General features: G+C 38.1%; 1 protein-coding gene across 1 annotated transcript in view; it reads left to right on the top strand.

Moving 5' to 3' along the window:
• Positions 1-21,323, top strand: part of Adgrg4 (adhesion G protein-coupled receptor G4) — an 87,879-nt gene extending 66,556 nt beyond the window's left edge. Inside the window, exons 14-20 of the mRNA XM_078034191.1 lie at positions 662-783; positions 2,734-3,002; positions 7,899-7,977; positions 10,999-11,279; positions 17,415-17,516; positions 18,622-18,789; positions 21,126-21,323. Of these exons, the coding sequence (XP_077890317.1) occupies positions 662-783; positions 2,734-3,002; positions 7,899-7,977; positions 10,999-11,279; positions 17,415-17,516; positions 18,622-18,789; positions 21,126-21,304 (1,200 nt within the window). The 3' untranslated portion in view covers positions 21,305-21,323. The remainder of the gene's footprint in view (positions 1-661; positions 784-2,733; positions 3,003-7,898; positions 7,978-10,998; positions 11,280-17,414; positions 17,517-18,621; positions 18,790-21,125) is intronic.
• Positions 21,324-22,790: the final 1,467 nt, after the last annotated feature.

Raw genomic sequence — 22,790 nt, 5'->3', positions numbered from 1 at the left:
TGTCTCCAGACACTGCTGCATGTCCTAGGAGGAAGGACAAAATTACTTCCAGCTGAGAACTACCAGAGTAGATCAGTACTTCTAACTTTCTGCAAGTCATAAATCACCTTAATCATCTGATGAATGCTATGGACCATCTTCTCCAATCAATTCATTCATATATTCAAATAATTTTGTGTGTCATTCCAGGTCTTTTATGGTCCTTAGATTAAGAAATTATTGGACTATGTGATCTCTAAGGCCCACTTTATCTCTTAATTTTGTGAGTTATTTAAGGTTTAAGAGAAAAGAACATTTTTTTGATGTTCCATGTAGTGTTTTGGGACGCGCAGTTCACGTAATGATTCACTTTGTATCCCAAATTCACATCTATTAGCTTGGTTGTATTTTAAGTGTAGAACATGTTAATGACAATGAAACCAAGGACTAAATGTTCTTTCAATGCTGTCAATGTCTCTCCATGTCTTGTACACAGTAAGTTGTACTAGGCACAGTCACCAAACAATATAGGGTCTTATCATGTATTTATTTACACAATCTGGTTGTATAAGAACTATGGCAAATATGTTATACATTCTGGGAATCACATTTGTGAGCACTGGAAGTATTGTCATAAATTTGCTCTGGTAGATGTGTAACATACACACATTGCATTCCCTAGGATTTATCCAGGTCTACAGTGGATGCAGTGAATGAACAGATATTAGTTCTTATCACAAACACTGGATGCGGAATCTCCTCCATTTTCTTGGGAATTGCAATGGTGACATACATAGCTTTTCAGTAAGTTGATACAGATTTGTTCTGAGTAAGTTTAATTTGGTTTGATAGGTGCTGTTGTCATTGTAACCTTGTTAATTTCATGAACAAATCCCAATAGGAAGAGGTCAGATCCATTAAATTATGAAGTGGATAAATTAAAAACAAAACAAAACAACTATCACATCTAAAAAAAAAGTTTGAATTGGGCTTTTAAAAAGCAAGAAAGTTGGGATTAGAAAATATTTTTTCCACCAGGATACAAGAAGACTAATTGATAAAAGAAAAAGTTGAACTTATAAATTTATGATAGCAAAATGTCAAACCACAGTTTAGGAAGAAGATATTTGCAATGCATGTATCTGACAAAGGACTTTCATGCCAAATATATTTAAAACTCTTAAGAATAACAAAAACAAGACAGTACAATTGCAAAATGGGCAAAATAGTTTAACAGGTACCTCACAAAAGAAGTTATCCATGCCTAATCCCAACTTTTGCCTAAATGGCCATTAAGCAAGCATATGACAAGGCTCTCAACATCATTTTTCATCAGAGAAATGTAAATCAAAACCACAATTACCATTAGACACCAAACAGAATGGCTAATATTGAAAATACTGACCATAGCAGGTATTAACAAGGATGTGGAACAATCGGGACTCTTATATATTGCTTCAGGGAATGCAAAATGGCAGATGCTTTGGAAAATTCTTTATCAATACCTACTAAAAGATAAATACACATTTAGCCATTGATCCAGAACTTTTACTCTTAGGTATGTATTCAAGAGAAATAAGTGCATGTGTCCATCAAAATATATGTACAGGAATATTTATAGCAGCTTCAGTCAGAGTAACCCCAAATTAGAACCATCCCCAATGCACATTAACAATTCACTGGATGAATAAAAGGTGCTATCTTTGTAAAATGGAATGCTATATAACAGGAAAAATGAACTACTTTTATACAATATTTAAACAGGATTGAGCAGAAGAAACCAGAAAAAGAAAAGATAATGTTTTATGATCCATTTCATGTATGTGAAGTTTCAAATGCAGGCAAAAGTAAATATAGGGGATAGAAGTTGGAATATTGATTACTTCTTGTGGGAGTTACTGAATGTTATGAAGTATTGAAAACATTCTAACTTTTGATCTGAGTAGAAGTTCCATAGGTGTATACAGATGTAAAGAATTTTAAGAATTCACTAAGTACATTCTTAAAATATGTGCACTTTACAGTTTACCTTGATCTAGAATACCACATTAATAGGAAATAAAAATTCCAAAACTTAATTCAGTAAACACTGACTAGAAGTTGAAAAAAAAGAATCAAAGAAGAAAATAGGTATATTTAATTTTTGAAATACTAGATCAATTTCCAAAATTACTAGATCAAATTACTAGATCAAATACTAGATCAAAATTAAATTGTGATCTCTTATTGAAACTTAGGGCTATATTTCCATGATTCCAACCATTGCAATGTTTGGAAATATCCAAGTAAATCTATTTTAAACGGTTTCCATAGCCATCATCCTTTTCAGTAATATGCAGATCCAGCTTACTACGTTGGTGATAATGGAATTGTAGTATCTGAGGAACTCTTCTCTTCCTTCTTTCTAAAAAAGAATAAAGAGAAAAGGGATTGCTTAGTTGAGAGAGGCTATTATTAATCCTGTTAATGAAGGTCACTATATTTAGGATACTGTGATTCTGTCTGGAAAGATATTGGGGGTACTCTAAAAGTCAGTGTGTGTGTGTGTGTGTGTGTGTGTGTGTGTGTGTGTGTGTATGACCATATAATTTACCATACTATATATATGCATATATTATATATATAAATAATATAGTAAAATAAGTAATTTAATTTTAATAGGTAGTTCTTTTATTTTTGTAGTACACAGATAAGATGTGGCAATGATTAGTTTAAACAGAAACCCTCACTAACTTAACATTTTTTTTTTTTTAGCAAACTTCGAAAAGATTATCCTTCCAAAATCCTGATCAACCTGTGCACAGCACTACTGATGTTAAACCTGGCATTTCTGGTTAATTCCTGGTTGTCATCGTTTCAGAAAGAAGGACTTTGTGTCACAAGTGCAGTGGCCCTTCATTACTTCCTGCTCGTTTCTTTAACTTGGATGGGCCTGGAGGCAGTCCACATGTATTTTGCTCTAGTCAAAGTCTTCAACATATACATTCCATATTATATCCTTAAATTTTGTCTAATTGGTTGGGGTAAGTGTATCTGCCATTGTTCTTGATGTCTTTGTTTTAAGCCTGTGTGTCTTTCTAATTCTTAGTCTGCTTTGTGCTGCTATAACAGAATACCCAGGAAAATTTATTAACATATTCTGTTTCCTTTCAAAATTAATTAATTAATTTTAATTGCTATATTATAATTGAACATAATAGTGGGATTTGTTCTTTTAATTTTTATTTGTTCTTTTTAGATATACATGACAGTAAAAGGGATTTGTTATATATTCATACATGAACACAATATAATATAATTTAGTCAATTTAATTCCCCAGTACCTCCCTTTTCTCTCCCCTGATCCCCTTCCTCTATGCTACTGGTCTCTTCTATTTTCATGAGATCCCCACATTTTTTTCTTTCTACTTCCACATATGAGAGAAAATATATGATCATTGACTTTCCGAGTTTGGCTTATGTCACTTAACACAATGAGATTTATTTCCTAAATTCTGAAGGCTGGGAAGTCCAAGATCAAGGGGCCTGCATCATAGTAGAAGGCATCACATGGGGATGGAGGACAAAAGTTACAAAGAAATATCTATCTTCTGCAAAAAATAAACCCATTCCTGCAATTATGGTATTAATCCATTCATGATGTCAGAACCTTTATAATCTTAAGTTTCCATCTCATGAACTTTGGAGGACACATTCAAACCATAGAAAACTCTATTAGGCAATTATTTTGTGGCCAAAATCCGTTAATATCATAGTTAAAGAATTAAGGATAACCTCACTTGTGTTTGAGTGTGAACCTCTTTTTCTGCCTATATTGCTCTATGAATTCAACTTTTAATCTTTATGGTGAGGAGTTGGTGTGCAAATATTTATTGAGTACTTGCTTATGTGCTGTGCTAAGTGCCAGATATATAAGGGTAAACCTGTTAGATTTTAGTCATCCCTTTATAGAAGTTACAATCAACAAATAATGATGGAACAGCTAACAGTAAGGTACCTTGTACTTGCACCGGAAGCTATTCCAAGTGCTTTATATGCTCATTTAGTCTTCACAGTATTTATTTTTTTAATATTTATTTTTAATAATATTAAAAACATTATTTTAAAAATATTATTACAATATAATATTTAATAATAATAATAATCCAACTATATCCAAATAGTTGGATGCAATACTTTTATTCTATTTATTTTTATGTGGTGCTGAGGATTGAACCCAGGACCTCACACATGCCAGGCAAGTGTTGTACCATTGAGCCCCCACCCCAGCCCAGTCTTCACAGTGTTTATATGGGATGGGCCCATCATTATTCCTACTGAGGACACTGAGAAATAGAGAGGTTAGGTAATTTGCCAAAACTCCCTCAGTTAATAAGGACAGAATAGGAGTTTGAATTGGGGAGTCTGTCTCCATAGATTGGACTTTTAACCTCTATGATCTTGCCATGCCATTTAAGGAACAGAAAAAGGACTTGACATGGGTGAAAGGGTGTCTGGCCAGGTACAACCTGACCCTTTTGACACCTCATTGCTGCTGCCCTTAAAAGAAGCCAGAAATAGAACTCAGCATGCATAGTTTCCTAATATAAATGTCACTATATTGGTTTGCTTTCTTATATTTCTTTTCAACATAATAAATAGTGAAAAGGTGTTTTGTTTTTGTTTTTGTTTTTTGTACTGGGGATTTAATCCAGGGGCTGTAAACTAAGCTACATCCACAAACATTTTTATTTTTTATTTTGCAACAGGGTCTTGCTAATTTAGTAAGGCTGACCTCAAATTTGAAACTCTCCCTCAGCCTCCTGAGTCTCTGAGATTATAGGTATTTACTACCACACCCAGCTTTCCAGCTTTCCTTCCTTTCTCTCTCTCTCTCTCTCTCTCTCTCTCTCTCTCTCTCTCTCTCTCTCTCTCTCTCTGTTTCTTTCTTTCTTTTTTCTTTTTGTACCAGGGATTGAACTCAGGGGCACTTAACCACTGAGCCACATCCGCAGCCCTTTTTAGTTTTTACTTTGACACAGGGTCTCATTAAGTTGCTTAGAGCTTCAGTAAGTTGCTGAGGCTGGCTTTGAACTCACAATCCTCCTCTCTCAGCCTCCTGAGCCACTGAGATTAGAGGCATGCAACAGCAGGCCCAACATCCTTCCTGTATTTCTAATGGGCATGGTCAGCTCAGCTTCATTCTTATCCTCCCTTGCCTATCCAAAAGAGATTTTGTGTTCAAAAATGTATTGGATACAGAAGTGATATGTATTAAGTAGGATACATAATGGTACATAGGTAGATAGATTTTATCCCCCATTGACTTTTTTTTTAGCTTCCTAATCAGCTACTCATCCTATTGATGAGTTCATTAGCATAGTGCATGCTTTCATTGGATAGACAGTCGGTGCTATTATCTATGCTAATGTCAGGTGCAAAGACAAATAGTAAACAAATCATAATCTAAAATATGGCTTCAGTATACTTAGCAATCTATCAGAAACACAGAACCAAAAGCAGTACATGCATTTCCTTTTGTGTGTCCCTCATCTTGATTCAACCAGAAGATTGAAAAATATTGTGGAAGAGGCTTCATGAAATGATGAAGTGGTCATAAATGTCCCTCGATCCTGGCTTTCCTTTTCCTCATCACCCCTCCTCCTTGACTCCCTGTGTAGAAGGTCCTCCTTCACTCACTCCTCATATGTGGGTCTTCTCCAGAGATTGTTTCTTGCCTCTCTGATCTTCTGGTTCCACACATTCCTAGGGTACAGGGAGATGCAGGGAAGGTTAATGCTTGCACTTGCAGAGAAAAATATCTCGAAGAGTACCAAGTACACACAAGCCAGGGCCAAGCTGAGGCTGAGGCCTGACAGGTTTTGTAGGTAAAGAAAGATACAATGAATCACTCTTAGACTTATTTTCTTACTTACAAAGACAGCACAAAGAAGAGTAGCTCAAAGTGCCAGCTCCCAAGTTCTTGTCCCACATGCTATAAACAACACCATCAAGACAAAGGGAACACATGACTGCCACACTGAGTTCTGGGATTTCCTGTTACTTAGGAGCCAGTTCTAAACAGAAGCTGTGAGATTTTCTCTTCTGTAGCTCTGTTCTGAGGAGACAGGGTACAAAGTCCCACAATTCTGCAGCACCCAGGCCGGCGATGGAAAACTGTCTCAAGATAGCCTCCCAGGGGATGTGAGTAAGAGATGGCTTTGGAGCATCTCTTCACAAGCTTTCCATCTTCTCTCATTCATGGAGGACCAGAGGGCACTCTGCCAAAATTCAAATAAGCTGACATACAAGCCTTTGTCTAAGGGCCTATGTGGATACATTGAAGGTCCCCAAGGGAAATAAGTATTAGCATCTGTTTAGATTTGAAGCTGTGTCTTCCTACTGCCAAAGCAACCTGTTTTAAAGGTTCATTCTTTTTTTAAAGCCCTGCCCAAACTGGAGAACATCATATTATGTAAAATAAGTCAGACTCAGAAAATCAAAGTTGAATGTTTTCTCCCATATGTAGAAATTAGAGCATAATAAGAGGAAAAAAAGTGTGTGTGGGGGGGTTGAGTATCATAAAGATAGAGAGGAGTAGAAGATGGAGGTTGACAGAGAGATAGGAGGGACAGGAAAGGGGAGGAAATGTGGAATAAATCTGACAAAATCATGCTAAGTGCATACACATAGTGTATGTAGTGAATTCCAGCTTTATTTGTCTCTATAAAGCACCAAACCAATCTAAATAAATAAAAAAATGAAGAAGTGAAAGGAAGACAAGCAGAGTAGAGGAAGGAAAATAGAGGGAGGGAGGAGGGGAGAGAAGGGGAGAATGGGGACTGAAATGGAGTAAATTAAATTTCATGCATGTGTGATTATGTCAAAATGAACTCAACTATTATGTATAACTATAATGCATTAATAAAAGAAAAAAAACTACCCAAATCAGATTGGTCCATGTTTAAAAAAGAAACAACCAACCAATAGATATATTTTTTAAAAATAATGTATATATCAACTTGAGGACTGCCACTTAATTCCATCCTAAATATGAGGTGTTCCATCCCTCTACCCCCATTTCAGGGGTGTCTTTGAAACATGTCTGCATCATACTAGGCACTGTGCTTGGTGTGGACTATATAGATTGGAAGGAGCTGTCCTATTTAATCACAGAATAGGATGTTGGAGGATTTTTGCACTCTGGGGTTTGGAGTAGCTTTGGAAAATATCTTACAAAACCCCTAAAATGTGTGTGAGTGTATGCTCTTCATTTAGGAGAAATACTGTTTTAGAAATAAAGAAATCATTTAATTTCTGCAAATGTACATGAAATTGGATTTTTCAAACCTGTGTCTATACTCACATCACGTTTGACCATTTTAACTGAACTGATTGCTTTATTATAGTCTGGCTGAATTGACTGGTCGTTAACTGGTCGATCTAGTCAAAATGTCAAACTAGTAATGAGTGTGGAAACAGCTTCCCTGTCAAAAAAGCACTGAAGGCTGCAGCTGATTGCCTGTGCCCTTCCTCCAAGGTGACCTAGACAAAAAGATAGTAGGAACTAAGGGGCAGTATTGAAAAGGAAAAAAATTGGCAGCCCATCATTTGAGAAGAAATGCTTGATGGAAACTTGCATTCTGATGAACTAGATACTTCCATTGCCAAGTTGATTTTTTGGCACTTGAGCTATTTTTAATAACCAGTGGGCGTAGTATTGGAGCCATTGGCATGCCGTTTAATTTAGCAGATTGGAGAACTCCTAGAAATGTTTAACTTGGAAGAATTCACAAACATTTTGCAAACAATGGTATTTTGATGCCCGCACATCTGTGGCTCATTTAAACAGTATCTTAATATATCAGTGCCCACAGTCATTGATCTGGATCCTTCTCCCATGATATAATGGGATCCTTTGGCTTCCTTTCCTACTCTAGGAATCCCAGCAATTGCAGTAGCAATCATACTCACCGTGAGAAAAGATCTGTATGGAATTCTGAGCCCAACAACTCAGTTGTAAGTACCAAGAGCTCTGCTCCTTAGGTGGTGGGTTCTGGCCTGGCTGGGTATGGTGGGATGTTCTCAGCTTGGGGCCTGGCCTTGACACTGGCTTCAGGGAGAACTTAGCCTCAGCCTTTCTATCCTGGACACAGTCATAGCCACACTCATGGAATGGTTAGCTACCTAGGCTCTGTACGACTTTGAGCAAGTTACCAAATCTCTTACTTTTAATCTCTTCTGAAAAATTGGAGTAATAATGTTTGCTGTCAATGTCATGTGCAAATTAAAATGAAATCACATATATGTATATGTGTGTGTATATATTTGCTCAGCCTGTTGCCTGATCCATAGTGTTATATAACTGGAAGCCATTGTGATTATAAAACTCACAGACCATTGGAAAGACTTAGTGGCCATTATAAGGAAATACTGAGGTAAATTGGAAAATATTTTCTACCTTTCAACAATAAAATTCTTCCCTGAAGAAGATAGCAAACAAAGCTTTTCTTGGTAAATTGGCTCAACTTTATTGTTCTCTTTTCCCTCCCTCCCTCACCCCCTTTTCTCTCTCTCTCTCTTTTTTTATTTGATTATAAGCCCATCTCTTTAATTCTCTAAACTGTAGCCATAACAAAGTAGTCATTCATTGGATTCCATCTCTTTAGAATCTTCTGTTATAGCCATGTAAATAGCTATCCTGTGGTCCTTTAGGCTGCACAATCTCATTTCACATTTGTTTTCTTTCCTTTACATATCCATTCTCTTTATAGTTGCCTCTCAAGATCACGTCCACTATAGATTTCCTTTCCCACTGGACTGGAATCAAATGTAGGAGGTCCTGCTCCCAAGACTCCTCTGTCTTTCATATTGAGATGACAGTTTCCAGAGGGTCAAAATTATATTGCCCTTTGCAGCAAATGCTTTCTAATTAAAATCTTTGTTATTCTTTCTTTCTCTGCCTTTTCTCTTCCCTTCATTCTCATCTGCACCTCCATCTTCCCTCTTTGTCTGTTTTGTGTCTTAAAAGGTCCTCAGTGTCTATCTACTAGTGATTCTTCTTGAAAGATCAAAAGCAAAAGTAAAATCAGAACAAAATCAACTCCACTCTCCCCCAAAAGAGCCATTTCACATATGACTTTGTTAGTAAGAGGCAGATGGCTCTAAGAGCTTTGTTTTTTAAATAATTACATTTTGAAAGGTAATTCAACACATGGTACAAAATCCAAATGTACAAAAAGGTAGAGGATGAAAAATAAGCCTCATCCCAACCCCAGCCACTCAGCTTCTCTCCCTTGAGGTAATTCTTGTTACTAATAATCCTTGTATACATATTCTTTTGCATGTTTTTTTATTTGTTTTAGTTTTTGACCTATTTTATTTTAATTGCTACATAGTAATCACATATATTTATGGGGTACAGTAGGATCTTTAGATACATTCACATGTTGTGTAATGATCAAATAAGGGTGATTAAAATATCCATCACTTAAAACATTATTTTTTTGTGGTGAAGCATTCAAAATCCTTTCTTCTAGATTTTTTAAACATACAATATAATATTGTTGATTATGGTCACCCAATTGTAACAGAACACCAGAACTTATTCCTTCCCACTATTCTCCTCACCCTCTCAAAACTATTACTATTCTACTCTCTACTTCTACGACATCAACTATTTTAGATTCCACATGTGAATGATGTCTTGCACAATTTGTTACTGAAATGGTGAATATATATGATTTTACACATTACTCTTTTCACTTCATAAATATCTTGGAGATGACTATCCAAACATACAGTTTGCCTCATTTTACAAGTTTTTTAAATACCTTCTTTCAAGGCTGAAGATAATATTTAGAAATCCCTAAGCATTAGAGTCCATTAAGAAAATTAAATATTTTTTCACACCCTCCCAAGTTGCATACACACAAAATCATACATACATTAAATTATCTACACCAAAACGTGAACAACATGTTCAAAGAGTTTTCCTGGCTTTAAAAAAGAGAGATCCCAAAGGGGAATGAATGAAAGAGAGGAGAGATGGGAATAGAAAAGACAGCAGACTGAATTGGACATAACTTTCCTATTTTCATATATGAATACATGACCAGTGAAACTCCACATCATGTACAACCACAAGAATGGGATCCTAATTAGGATGTTATATTCCATATATCAATATGTCAAAATATGCTGTACTGTCATGTATATCTAAAAAGATCAAAAATTTTTATTGTAACTAAAACTTTTTGGTTCTAGCTCAGAGAGAGAGAGAGAGAGAGAGAGAGAGAGAGAGAGAGAGAGAGAGGGGGGGGGGGGCCAGGTCCCTGCAAAGTTAACACACAGTTGAATTCATCAAGTTTGTCTGTGTTCAAAAACTGGAGGCAATGCCTCAGTAATTAGATATGTTATTAAATTAAGTAACTATCCATATGAACCATAAGAAATTTCTTCTTTAATAGAAACTGTAGAGCCTTTAATCAATCCAGTGGCTAGTGTTGCTTTTTATAGTTCAAACACATCATATTTTAAAGCATTTTTACTAACTCTGATCAGCTCATCATTGTTGATAGAGCATTCAGAAAAGCCATTAATTGCTCATGTCCTTCCACTGTAATATTTATAATGCAGAGTTGAATCCGTCCTGCAAATAAAACTCGGGTGTAAGGTGTGGAGAGGAGAGTCACTTTGGAGAAAAAAACATAATTTTTTCTGCTGATGAAAAATAGTCTTCTAGGGAATTCGACTGAGAGGTTTCTGCCTATGTAGGACAGAAACATCTTATGGGATTTCTAACTTGGTATTGAAGAGTACCCTTAATTGGGCTCAGAAAGTTGGTGTTTTAGTCCTAACTCTGCTACCAGTGGGTGTGAGTGAACTCTGTCAAGTTCTTCATCTCTCTAGGTCTAGGTGTCCTTAGATTAAATGGAACTGACTAAGTGATGTTCAGAATCTTGGTAAAATAGGAGCTAATGTTTTCCTACCTCACTGTAGTTTTCTTTATTTATTTATTTTTTTGTTTGTTTCTTATAGTTGTTGGATCAAAGATGATTCTCTCTTTTACATCTCAGTGGTGGCTTATTTTTGCCTCATATTTCTGATGAATCTCTCCATGTTCTGCATTGTCCTTGCTCAACTGAATTCCATGAAATCCCAAAGCCAGAAGACTCGGCAGAAGATGATTCTGCATGATCTCAAAGGCACATTAAGCCTGACATTCTTGCTTGGCCTCACCTGGGGGTTTGCCTTTTTCGCCTGGGGACCCATGAGGATATTTTTCTTATATCTTTTTGCCATTTGTAACACTTTGCAAGGTAACTGCTGCTTCTCTGTTCTCTGTGTGGCTACCTACACCTTCACCAAGTGTTTGGTTGCTTTGAAAAATAACCTCATCTTTTAGAGACTTAAAGGAGGAGAAAATAGTCCAGGAGGCCTCTGTTCACAACTATTTGACAAGAAGTCATTGGAAATATTAGCTAGATGTTACCCCTCATTATAGGAATGAAGTTTAAGAATGTAAGAATTGTAGGAATGAAGGTTAGAGCAAGGAGTAGTGGGCCAAGGCAACAGGCCAAGGTTCTAGTCTTGGTTTTGCTACAAATCCTCTTCAGAATCTCACCATAACTGATTGAATTAGATGATCCTAAGCTAAGGGCTCTATAGCTCTTTAATCTCCTTCATATATTCTGGTGAAAGAAATAAATGATCAATGAAGTGATTAACAATAGAAAAAAAGGTAACATAAGAAGTAAAGCTGGGGGCTGGTTAATATATTTTTGAGTAATTATTGATTTGTCCTATAAAAAGAATCTTTGGGTGATTTGGGGACGCATGTAGAATTGATTCATGGAGGACTGAAGCTCCTCTTCATACTATTATCCTCATCTTCAGCCAAGACCATTTAGGCTACTGGGGCTGGCAGGGAGCCAACTTAGCTCCATTGAGTTAAGGTCTCCTTTAGTACTCTCTACTATTTTCCACTCAATATACACCTCCTTCCTAAATGCACTCCACTGGTGGTCCCAGGGGATGCTCCATCAGGAAAGGGTCTCTTTGGTCAAAGAAGCATGGGAAATGCAGCAGTTCATTCCCTCATTCTTTGGAATATAGCTTGTTAAAAACTCTCAGAAGCTATTGAAAAATATTTAGAATTTTGTTTCAACTTTACATTTTTAAAACCTCAGAACCTTTTAAAAATTATGGTTGTTTATCCTTGAGGAATCTCAGGAAATATGAATTGATATGTAATTATATTCCAGGCCCTTCCAAAGTGGTATAGGCATGTGGTGGAGCAATCTGTATATGTCATAGTTTTACCCTAATGTCTTATGATTCAAGAACCCATCTCATTTGCAGCAGTATGGTGACTTAACAGAAATTTTGTGTCCCACCAGATTCTAGTCTACTAACCTTATACATTAGTTCCCCTTATTTCTGTTTTACTTTCCACAGTTTCAATTATCAAGTGTCAACCATGGTCTGAAAATATTAAATGAAAAATTCAAGAAATATATAATTCAAAACTCTTAAATAATTTTATTATAGAATATTGATATAATTGTTTTATTCTATTATTAGTTGTCATTCATCTATTATTGTGCCTAATTTATGAATTGAATTTTATCATAGGTATGTATGTGTAGGAAAGATAATATATATATAGGATTTGGAACTATCCATAGTTTCAGGCATTCTACTGGGGATCTTGGAATGCAGCCCTCCCTTTGGATTACAGGGGATTACTGTACAGCCGTATTCTGACTAGAAAGTGTAAAGGTGCAAAATGTGCTGTTCTTCCTTCAGGTGCCATTTTAAAATTTTTTTAGTTGCAGATGGACACAGTATCTTTGTTTTATTGATTTATTTGTATGTGATGCTGAAGATTGAACCCAGTGCTTTACACATGCTAGGCAAGAGCTCTACCACCGAGCTACAACCCCAGACTTTAGGTGCTATTTTTATTGTCTCTGGTAGTAGGAATGAGTTTTTTAGGAATACCCCCACCACACACACACACACACACACCAGACTTACTTGATCCCCTTTGAGACTACCTGCACTTGGTTATAATCTAGATTACTGACTGAGGCTTTAATGCTGGTTCTATATTTTTCCTCTGGACAAAACCACCTGACCCACACTGAGGTACTCTAACTCTATACTCCAGCATGATATTCTAACCTCAAAAACTAACTGTACTTGGTGTAGAATGTTCACAGAAGTGGCTTAGGAACTAGGTGCCTGTACAGACTTCTTTCTTAGTACTAAACCCAGACATCTCATTGGCTCACTAATCTGAGGAGAAATGTACTCACTCTATTGAAAGAGGGGTTAAAGGAAAGCTGACAAAGAACAAGAGAGCAGTTTTGAGCTTGAAAAGGAAGGAGGTGTTTTCAAAACAGCCAGTGCTCCATTCCTGAGGTGGAAGTGGAAAGTAGTGTTTAAGCAGGGAGCCTACATGAGTAGAAGCAAAATTTAATTGGGTATTGTTTTGAAGACTAAAACCAAGGTCCCATAGATCCAGCATCAACAGAGCCAAGCTGTCTCTGTCACATATGCTTTACGTCAATCAAGCACCCAGTGTTCCTAGTCCTGCCTACAAGATAGAATGTGCCATCTATCTTGGGAGGGTGTTTTCAGAGCTCTGAGTTTCAAACTCAAGTCTTACCCCCCCTTCTCTCTCTCTCTCTCTCTCTCTCTCTCTCCTTCTCTCTCTCTCTCTCTCTCTCTCTCTCTCTCTCTCTCACACACACACACACACACACACACACACATCAAGTAACTGCAAAACAAGAATGCAGTGAAACACAGGAACAAGCTAGCTATTTACAAAGCAAATGGCAAGCTTGCAATCTGGCTAAGGGGGTTACCCTGTGGTCAGGTGGGAAAAATTATGTTCATGATGAGTCATTTGTGAAGGAAGGGTGCACAAATAAAAATGCAGGTGACAAAAACCTGACATCTTCCCTCATGCCTGTGTTCTGGTGAGTAAGCAGATCAATCTGTTATTGGAAAGAAAAGGGAAGGCTGTCAGGCAGAGAGGGAAAGCTGGAAGGCAGCTCATTGGGAATTCACAGAATAACCTTTAAGTCTGAGAATTAACGAAACTCCATGCAGAAAATCAGAGCAGTAATAGGTGCTTGATATCACTGTTGCCCCTTGTTCGTGCTAAAGCTGGAGGAGTTTCACCTGCTCTGAGGCTGAGGCTTGCTCTCATCAGGTTGCTGCACCACCAGCCAGGTGGCTGCTGCTCAGACAAAGAGTGAATGCTTCTGAATTCATCCCCACAGTTGTGTGGTTACACATGGAGCTAAAGCCCTGGGGATAGTTAGTGAAAAATGTCATTTTGTTTAGCCTCCAGATTGCTGCCTCCCACCTGGAATCAGAATGTCTCAGGGCTGGAACCAGGGGACCAAGATCTTCCCAATCCAACTCCTCATCAAGTGACAATAAGTCACTGAACCTTTCCTGGCACAACATTCCATAAATTTGATGTAAATTTCCTATGTACATATATGAATATAGCACAGTGAATCTCACCATCATGTACATCCATAAGAAATTAGTTAAAAAATAACTATGGGTAAAGGGCAGAAAGATCAATAGAGGGAAGGGAGCAGGAGGTGAGGGGAGAGGAGGGAAAGGAGAGGTACTGGGGTCTGAATTAGAACAACATATATTCTGTGCTTACATATTTATGTCAAAATAGATTCTATTTTCATGTGTAACTGAAAAGCAGCAAAAATTTAAAAAGAAAAAGGAAAGGAAGCCCCACCCCCCAACCAGAAAGAAAGCTCAATATCCCATAAAGCAGAGCATTTAATTTCTCCTTCTCCTTCTCCTTCTCCTCCTCTTCCTCATTCTCCTTCTCCTTCTTCTTCTTCTCCTCCTCTTCTCCTTCTCCTGTACCAGGGATTGAATTCAGGGGCACCTGACTATTGAGCCACATCCCCCAGCAGCTTTCTGTATTTTGTTTTGAGACATGGTCTTGTAAGTTGCTTAGGGCCTCATTAAGTTGCTGGGGCTGGCTTTGAACTCATGATCCTCCTGCATCAACCTCCCAAACTGCTGGGATTACATGTGTGCACCACTGTGCCCAACCAGCATCTTCTTTACCCAAGAGTAGTATAGTATGGTGGTTAAGAATGTGGGCTCTACAGTCAGACTGCCTGTGTTCAGTTCTGATGCTGCCAACTTAAATATTAGCTTTGTGACTTGGGTCAAGTTTACTAGATTTCTTGGACTCTGGGGTCTCTCATCTGTAAACATGAGACTAATAACAAAATGCCTATCACAGAGCCATTGCTTAGCAAACACTAGCTGTGATTTATTATTTTCTGGCTGTTCTGTAGCTTCCTCGCATTGCTCCTGGTTCCAACCTGGCAACCACAAAGAACAGGCATAATTTCTCCTTTTGATGACAGCCTTTTCAGAACTGTGACTAATGCTACCAACCTCTCCTCACCCTGTATTTCTCATCCCAAGAATTTTCTTATCTGGATACAACACTCCAGCTTTTCTACAAGTTCATTACTATCCTTGTTTATTTTATTCTTTTTTTTCGGGGGGGGGGTACCTGGGATTGAACTCAGGGGCACTCGACCACTGAGCCACATCCCCAGCCCTATTTTGAATTTTATTTAGAGACAGGGTCTCAGTTGCTTAGTGCCCCACTTTTGCTGAGGCTGGATTTGAACTCACTATCCTCCTGTCTCAGCCTCTCCAGCCGCTGGGATTACAGGTATGCACCACCATGCCTGGTTATTATTCTTGAATATTTCTCTTTGTCATCATCCTCTTAAAACAAAGCCTCCTAAACTGAACTGGTAGGAGTTATGGTCAACCCATGGCAGATGGCAGAGATTCTTACCTGCCTCAGTCTAGATTCTTTACTTCCACTAAGGCCCTAACTGAAATTGTCTTTGAACACATTTACTATATTGACTTGTGCTCAGTTTGCAATGAGTTAAGATCATTTTGTTACTAATCACTGATGTGCATAACAACTTTCCATATAGAGTCAAACTGAACACTGCCCTGTATGCAGAGCAAAGGTTTCTGAACTGGCCTTGGGCCCAAAATACATATTTTGAGATCCAAGAAGGAATTGCTAAGGTTACAGAAGGCTGTGAGAGTTTACACTTCAAGTGCTTTAGAGTCCAAATCATCAATAATCTATTGAGCTGCCACACAGAGTACTGTAGACAAAAGGGAAGGTGATATAACATGGAAAGGAAACATACCTCTCCCCTTCAAAGACTTGACAAAGTGTGAGATGGACAATCCATGGAAATTTATGTGGCTAAGTAGGGCAGATATTATGAGAAATGAAGCATCATGGGAGTTCAGGAGTGGTAAAGGTGAGTTCCAGTTTGAGGCATCTGTAAAGGCTTTGTGGATAAAGACTTTTGGCATGGACCATAAATAAAAGTGAAAGTATCAACAGGAGTTATTTCTGCCAATTCCACCACAAACTTTTGGAAATCCAGTTGTCCCTCCTAGGACTTTGCAACAAGGATCATCTTAAGTCCCAATTTTGCATCCCAAGGAGAATGATGGGGATAAAAATTGGCTCATACTGATCATAAATGCCTTTGGCACTCTCCTCTCACTTGTGGGACAAAATCAGGGCAGTAGAAATCAAGGGCATCAGATGCGTGTTTTCCACATGGTGTAATTGTGGGAAGATGATGTGTATTAGTTATTTATGGTCGTGTAGCTAATTACCCCTGAATTTTATTATCTCACACAGGGTATGAGGGTCAGGAACTCAGGAGCAGCTTAGCTGAGTATTTCTGGTTCAGAGACTCTGATGAAGTTGGAGTTAAGCTGTCAGCTAGCATTGTAATCATCAGAAGACTTGACTGGGACTTGGGGAACTGCTCCTACATATGCCCACTCACATGACTGTGGACTAGAAGATTCAGTTCCTTACCATGTGGTCCTCTCCACAGAGATGCCAAGATATCCTCAGGACAAAATGCTTGACTTTTTTAGAGTGAATGATGGGAGAAAGGGAAAAAGAGAGAGAGAGAGAGAAAAAGGGAAAGGGGCAGGGGGAGAGAAAATATGACTTTATTATGTTTTATAACCTAATCTTAGCATGTCACTGCCACATTCTATTGGTACAATGTGAAAGGAGACTGCACAAGAGTGTGAATGACTAGATATGGGGATCATTGAAAACCATCTCAGAGACTGGATATCCTAGCAGCTCTTATTTGTAATGGTCTAAGATAGATAGCAATCTTGGGGCAAAGGAGTGGTGGACATAAAGTTTTGATAACAAACCTTTTTGCCATCACTATCTTTATAAAAGCTAGAAAAATGAAATCAGAAATCGGGTAATGGCTCTGGGGCTCTTTGGAAGTAGCATTGACAAGAGCAGCTTTGTGTCTAGGTATTGGTTACAGCTGATGAAAAAGACTGACCTCCTTCTCCTGGCTTAGGTTTCCTCATTTTTGTGTTTTACTGTGTGATGAAGGAGAATGTACGGGAGCAGTGGCAGATACACCTCCGTTGTGGGTGGTTGCAAATGGATAACACTTGTGGTAAGATGCCAGTCTGGGTAAGGTTTTGAATTTTACATGTTTTACAAAACTGCTCAGATGAACTTATCTCCTAACTTGAGTTCAAACAGTATCAGCATCAAAATACAGTCTGTTTCTATGACCTGAAAATGATTTATGTTTTTTACACTAAGATGAATGCAGTCAAGTGAAGAATGTGACTTGGGTCATATATTAGCCTAGTGGAGCTTTTGTTTTAGCACAGATTCCTTGGATCACTTTTCCTCTATGCCACATCACCACTGATTCAATCAAAATAGTATTGATTGAGTGCCTGCTGTGTTTAGGCACTGGGTCACAGGAACTTCTGGCCAAGTAGCCAACAGTAGATTGAGAGGATGTGAAAAGCAAAGAGTGGTGGTGGCGGTGGAGAGAACTTACCAACATGCCAAAGATGTCTGGCCAGTGGGCTGCCAGGATGGTTCTTCTGATGGCTTTCTCAGTAAACTGGGAGATGTAGTAGATGCTAATGTTGTCTCTTAGCAGTGGTGATTCCCGTGAGAATGTCTCCAGTACAGGCAAGTTTAATTTTATGTATCAAAAGTGTCTTCCATCCAATTCTAGCAGTTTGTCTCAGTCTCAATGCAAAGCTCAGTCTGCTTCCCTTAGGGAAGACAGCATTTGAACTCTAAGATTCTATGAGTACCACCAAGATCTCCTTCCTTTATACGAAGTGTATCTGTGACCTGTGGTCCTTATACTGTAGGGAAAGCAGGTCTCCTTGGTAAGTGCTTTGACTCTTCCTTTGTCACACATGATAGTACAAACTTACTTCTCATGACTTTGTAGAAAAGCTAACTCTTAGAATGAACAAACACTGCGTATTGAGGTTTATATTTCCCCCTGTTTTATTGATGTATTACAATTATACATAATAGTGAGATTTGTTGTCATATATTCATCCAAACACACAATATAACACTATAATTTGGTTAGTATCTTTCCCTATTATTTCCCCTCTCTATCACCTCCTCTGTCCCCCAGGATTTTATATTTTAACAGGACTATTGAGGTATCATAATAGTCATCGATTTTAAGTGTAGAGTTTGATAAGATGTACGTTTTAACATTTTTTGCATTATTTCAGATGGAAGTAGCAGGTGTGGGTTAAATGTTGGATATAAACAGAAGAGACTGAAGAAAACCTTTGAGCACAAATTGTTGGCAGCACCCCTTAAATCAACTGCAACAAGCTCTACTTCCAAGTCTTTAGGCTGTGTACAAGGCCCTCCTTCAGAAATGATCTTCCCAAATGGTGAGGAAAAGGCTGTGTTGCTTACATTTATAGCCCAGTGATACTGAATGAATCTGAGACCATGTAGTAGGTCTTAAATAATACTTCCTCTTCAAACCTGCACACACACACACACACACACACACACACACACACACAGAGCTTTAGTCAGATTTTTCATCACTGTGACCAAAAATCCTGACAAGAACAATATAAATAAAGAAAAATTTTATGTGGGGCTCACAGTTTCAGAGGTTCAGTTCATTGACAGCTGACTTCATAGCTCTGGGTCCAAAGTGAGGTAGAATATCATGGCAGAAGGGTGTGGTAGAGGAAAGCAGCTCAGAACATGGCAACAGGAAGCAGAGAGAGCTCTGCTCACCAGGAACAAAATATAAACTCCAAAGTTATGCCCAAGTAACCTACCTCCTCCAGCTATACTCCACCTGCCTACAGTAACCATAACCATTGACCCAGTTAATACATATTAGTGGATTAATACAATGGTTAGGTAACAATTGTCATAATCTAATAAATTTCACCTGTGAACAGTCTTGCATTGTCTCACACATGAACTTTTAGGGAACATCTCATAACCAAACCACACACATACATACATGTACACATCTGGGCTCATTCTTGGCTGAGAACGTGTATAGAGAAGCACTTAGCAAACTTAATATGTACAAATCTGATGAGTTATTATACTAATGGGACTACAGGAGACAGGTTAGAAAAATTCATGGGAGTTAAAAACAATTGTCACAGACTGTTGAAAGCACAAGAACCTAGACATTGTATAATCCTGTTCCCTAATTTTACAGATGTGAAACATTAATCATGGTAAAGGAAAGTGCCTTAAGGACAGTCATTCTGTTCAGCATCAGCAGACTGGGACCAGAAATAAGGTCTCCTGGCTTTCAGGACTAGTGCACCCTACCAAGATTACCCTTTGAGTTACATATTCACCTTGTTCTATAGGAAGCAATATTTATAGGTAGAGACTAGAGATGGAGCATTGGGAGAGAAAGTATAAGGAAAGGATGGCTAAAACAGAGAAAGATAAAGTGATCAAGAACTTAACAACTTTAAGTTGATGTGATGACATTGCATTCTGTACTTCTAGTTGGTCCATGATGCAATGATCTTGGTTGACTTTCTTGAAGACCAGAGTAGACCCCCGCTCACACGCAGATAGACCACCTTTGTAGCCATTCTCTCACCCTCTCAGTGCTGATAGTACGACTGCTCATCCACTTGTATTTTTTTTATTATGTTGGTTCCAAAAAAAACAAAAAACAAAAAAACAGCTGTTTTCCAGAGCTGAAGCTCATCTGGAAGTAGTATGGTGGATTTTAAAAGCACTTAACTTTGTATGGGAAAGCTAGTAGTACATGAAAGAAACCTTTCCTTGGCCATAAGCATTTATCAGACTCTAGCCAACTAACTTGTGGATATGTTCTGGTGCTCATATGGAGGCACAGGGGAGCCACAGCACAGAGAAGACCTGGACTGTGGAAGCTCCTTTCTGCATAATAGTTGGGGCGGTTGGATGATATCATTTTGGCCAAAGGATTAGTTAGTATTGGTTCCCCTGCTGCCCCTGGAGAATATTTCATTAGCAAATAAATAGTACAAATGTACACATATTTTTCTTCAGAGGAATAGTAGCAATACATGTGAAGGATTCTAATATTGTTGTACTAAGCAATAGACCTGGACAGCCAAGGGGCCTTGGACCTGTCTCAAAGTGAGTGACAGGTAGACAGCCCCATGTTCTAAAATTGAAGTTTGGATGCTACCACCCAACATGTGGTAGCCAAAAGCTAGATTCCACTAGCACAGAGTGAAAAATCATGCTCTCTTTAACACCAGACAATCTCAACTTTGAGAAATAGCCAAACTTCCAGTGTAAGAATATCAAATAAGAATTCTTATTCTACTTTCCAAGGCCTTCAAAGTTTGGCCATAAATATCCTCCCCTAGGTTACGTTTAAGATCTGTAACACTGTTATTCACAATGGGGAAGACACTTTTGCCTAAACAATATGCTGTCAAAACAAATTAATTCATTCCATATTTATATTAAACCATCCAAAGAAAGCAACAAAATGTTCACTTCTTTTATTTTCTTATATACCTTTATTTTATTTATTAATTTTATGTGGTACTGAGAATGGAACCCAGTGTGTCACATGTGCTAGGCAAGTACTCTACCACTGAGCTACAGCCCCAGCCCTCTTTCCCTTCCTTTCTAATTGTTCATTCAATCATTCAATACAAATTTTTCATGACTCTACCATATGCACAGTTCTTAATGCCCCAGCTGAAAAATATTCTTGTTTTTGTTAATGCAGATGACATGGATGAAGATACCTACTGTTTTTCTTCCTTGGGTTGTGAAGTTATGCCTGACTGTGCAAGAAGAATATTACCTGTGGAAATCAAAATGAATTCCAGCCACAAAGATTTTTTTTCAATAAATCTCAGCAGAGATGCTCACCTTCTCCCACCTCTGGGCTGGGAAAAGTGTTGAATTTATGAAACAATCTGTTCCAACCTCCAATGAGATAATATTTGGTGAATATTAAAGTTGTAATAATTCTATTCATTGTTACAGTTGTTTCTTTTTTTAAAGATTAGATTGGAGCCTATAGTTATGGTACACATTAGGGGAGAAATGTCTACAGCATTTTGTTCCAAAAATGTTAACTGTGTGTATCCTAAATGAAAATAGTCAAGATTGGGGGCCGTACTGTCCTGCTCTGGGAGACAATTGCAGATGGCCAGTGTATTAGTATCCCCAGCTGGCCTGACACACAAAGGAGAAGTAGGTAGGAAGAGCCACAGGTCACATCTTTTTTGAGGAAAAAAAACTGCCTTGTTTGTCTGTCATGACAAAGCACCTGAAATCCTCATTATTCAAGTTATATTTTGATTGAAGCCCCTTATTAAAATGCAAACATGTTTTGTGAAAAAGGTAGCTCATCAATCCACAGACACGCATGAATTTCTTAGCGGGGACTAATTTCTCAGCTAAGACAGCCCCTTGGGAAACAGTAAGCAGGGTCCTGAAGAATGTAACAACAGGAAGTGTCTGAATCTGCCTTTTCTCCCTTGGAAGGAAGGGAAAGGTCAGGGTGAGCAGGATAGTAGGGGAATGGAAGAGAGAAAGATCAAAGGTGACAGAATGAGCAAAGATGAATTTTGTCTGCTTTACATCCTTTGGTAAGCATGATAAGAGTTCTTCTTAATCCCATCCCAAATACCACCACTGCAGTTTCCTAGCCAAGCATGCTGCTCACATTCAACCTTGGGTACAAACGAGGAAAGAAATGAACATTCTGGAAGGATACACAAGCAACTGATATCATTGATTTGCCTTCAAAAAGAGGGACTGTGTATCTGGCTGCAAGGGAAAAGAAAATTTACTTTTCCCTCTGTTTCTATATATCTTTGGAATCTTCAACTGAGAGAATATATTACTTCTTTGAGCAATAAATAAATGAATACACAAAGAAAGTTAATCAAACCTTTCCAATGAGAAAGAAAGATAAATCCTTGGGGTTTAATACTGCCAATCAACCTCCCTACAGTCCTTGTGAATGTGTATGATGCAGTGGACTGTGGAGACAGCAGAGCTGAGTTCAAATCCAGCTTTGCCACTTCCTAGATTTGTGACCTTGAGAAATAACAATAATCATACAATTGAAGTGAAGCTTAAATGAGATGATGTTCTGAAAGTTTTCTAGCACAGTGGAATACATGATATGTTAACTACTTTCTACTCACTGCCTGCTTACTACTCACCCCTTGTCGGCCCCACCCACCATGTCTATTCCATTAAAGGCAACACACTGGATCCTTGAAGTGAAAATTTATGTTGACTACCAAACAGTCTGGAGTTGGTGCCAGTCCCTGGTATAAAGTTCTTAAGTCTCTCTTACCCCTTTATCAGCTCACATAATATTGAAAAGATAGGTAGGCTCTTAAGCCCCAGAATATCTGCCATTAAAATCAGT

Source organism: Ictidomys tridecemlineatus, chromosome X, assembly GCF_052094955.1.
Source record: "Ictidomys tridecemlineatus isolate mIctTri1 chromosome X, mIctTri1.hap1, whole genome shotgun sequence".
Lineage (NCBI taxonomy): Eukaryota > Metazoa > Chordata > Mammalia > Rodentia > Sciuridae > Ictidomys > Ictidomys tridecemlineatus.
The sequence above is the reverse complement of the archived record's forward strand: the minus strand, read 5'-3'. Positions and strand labels throughout refer to the sequence as shown.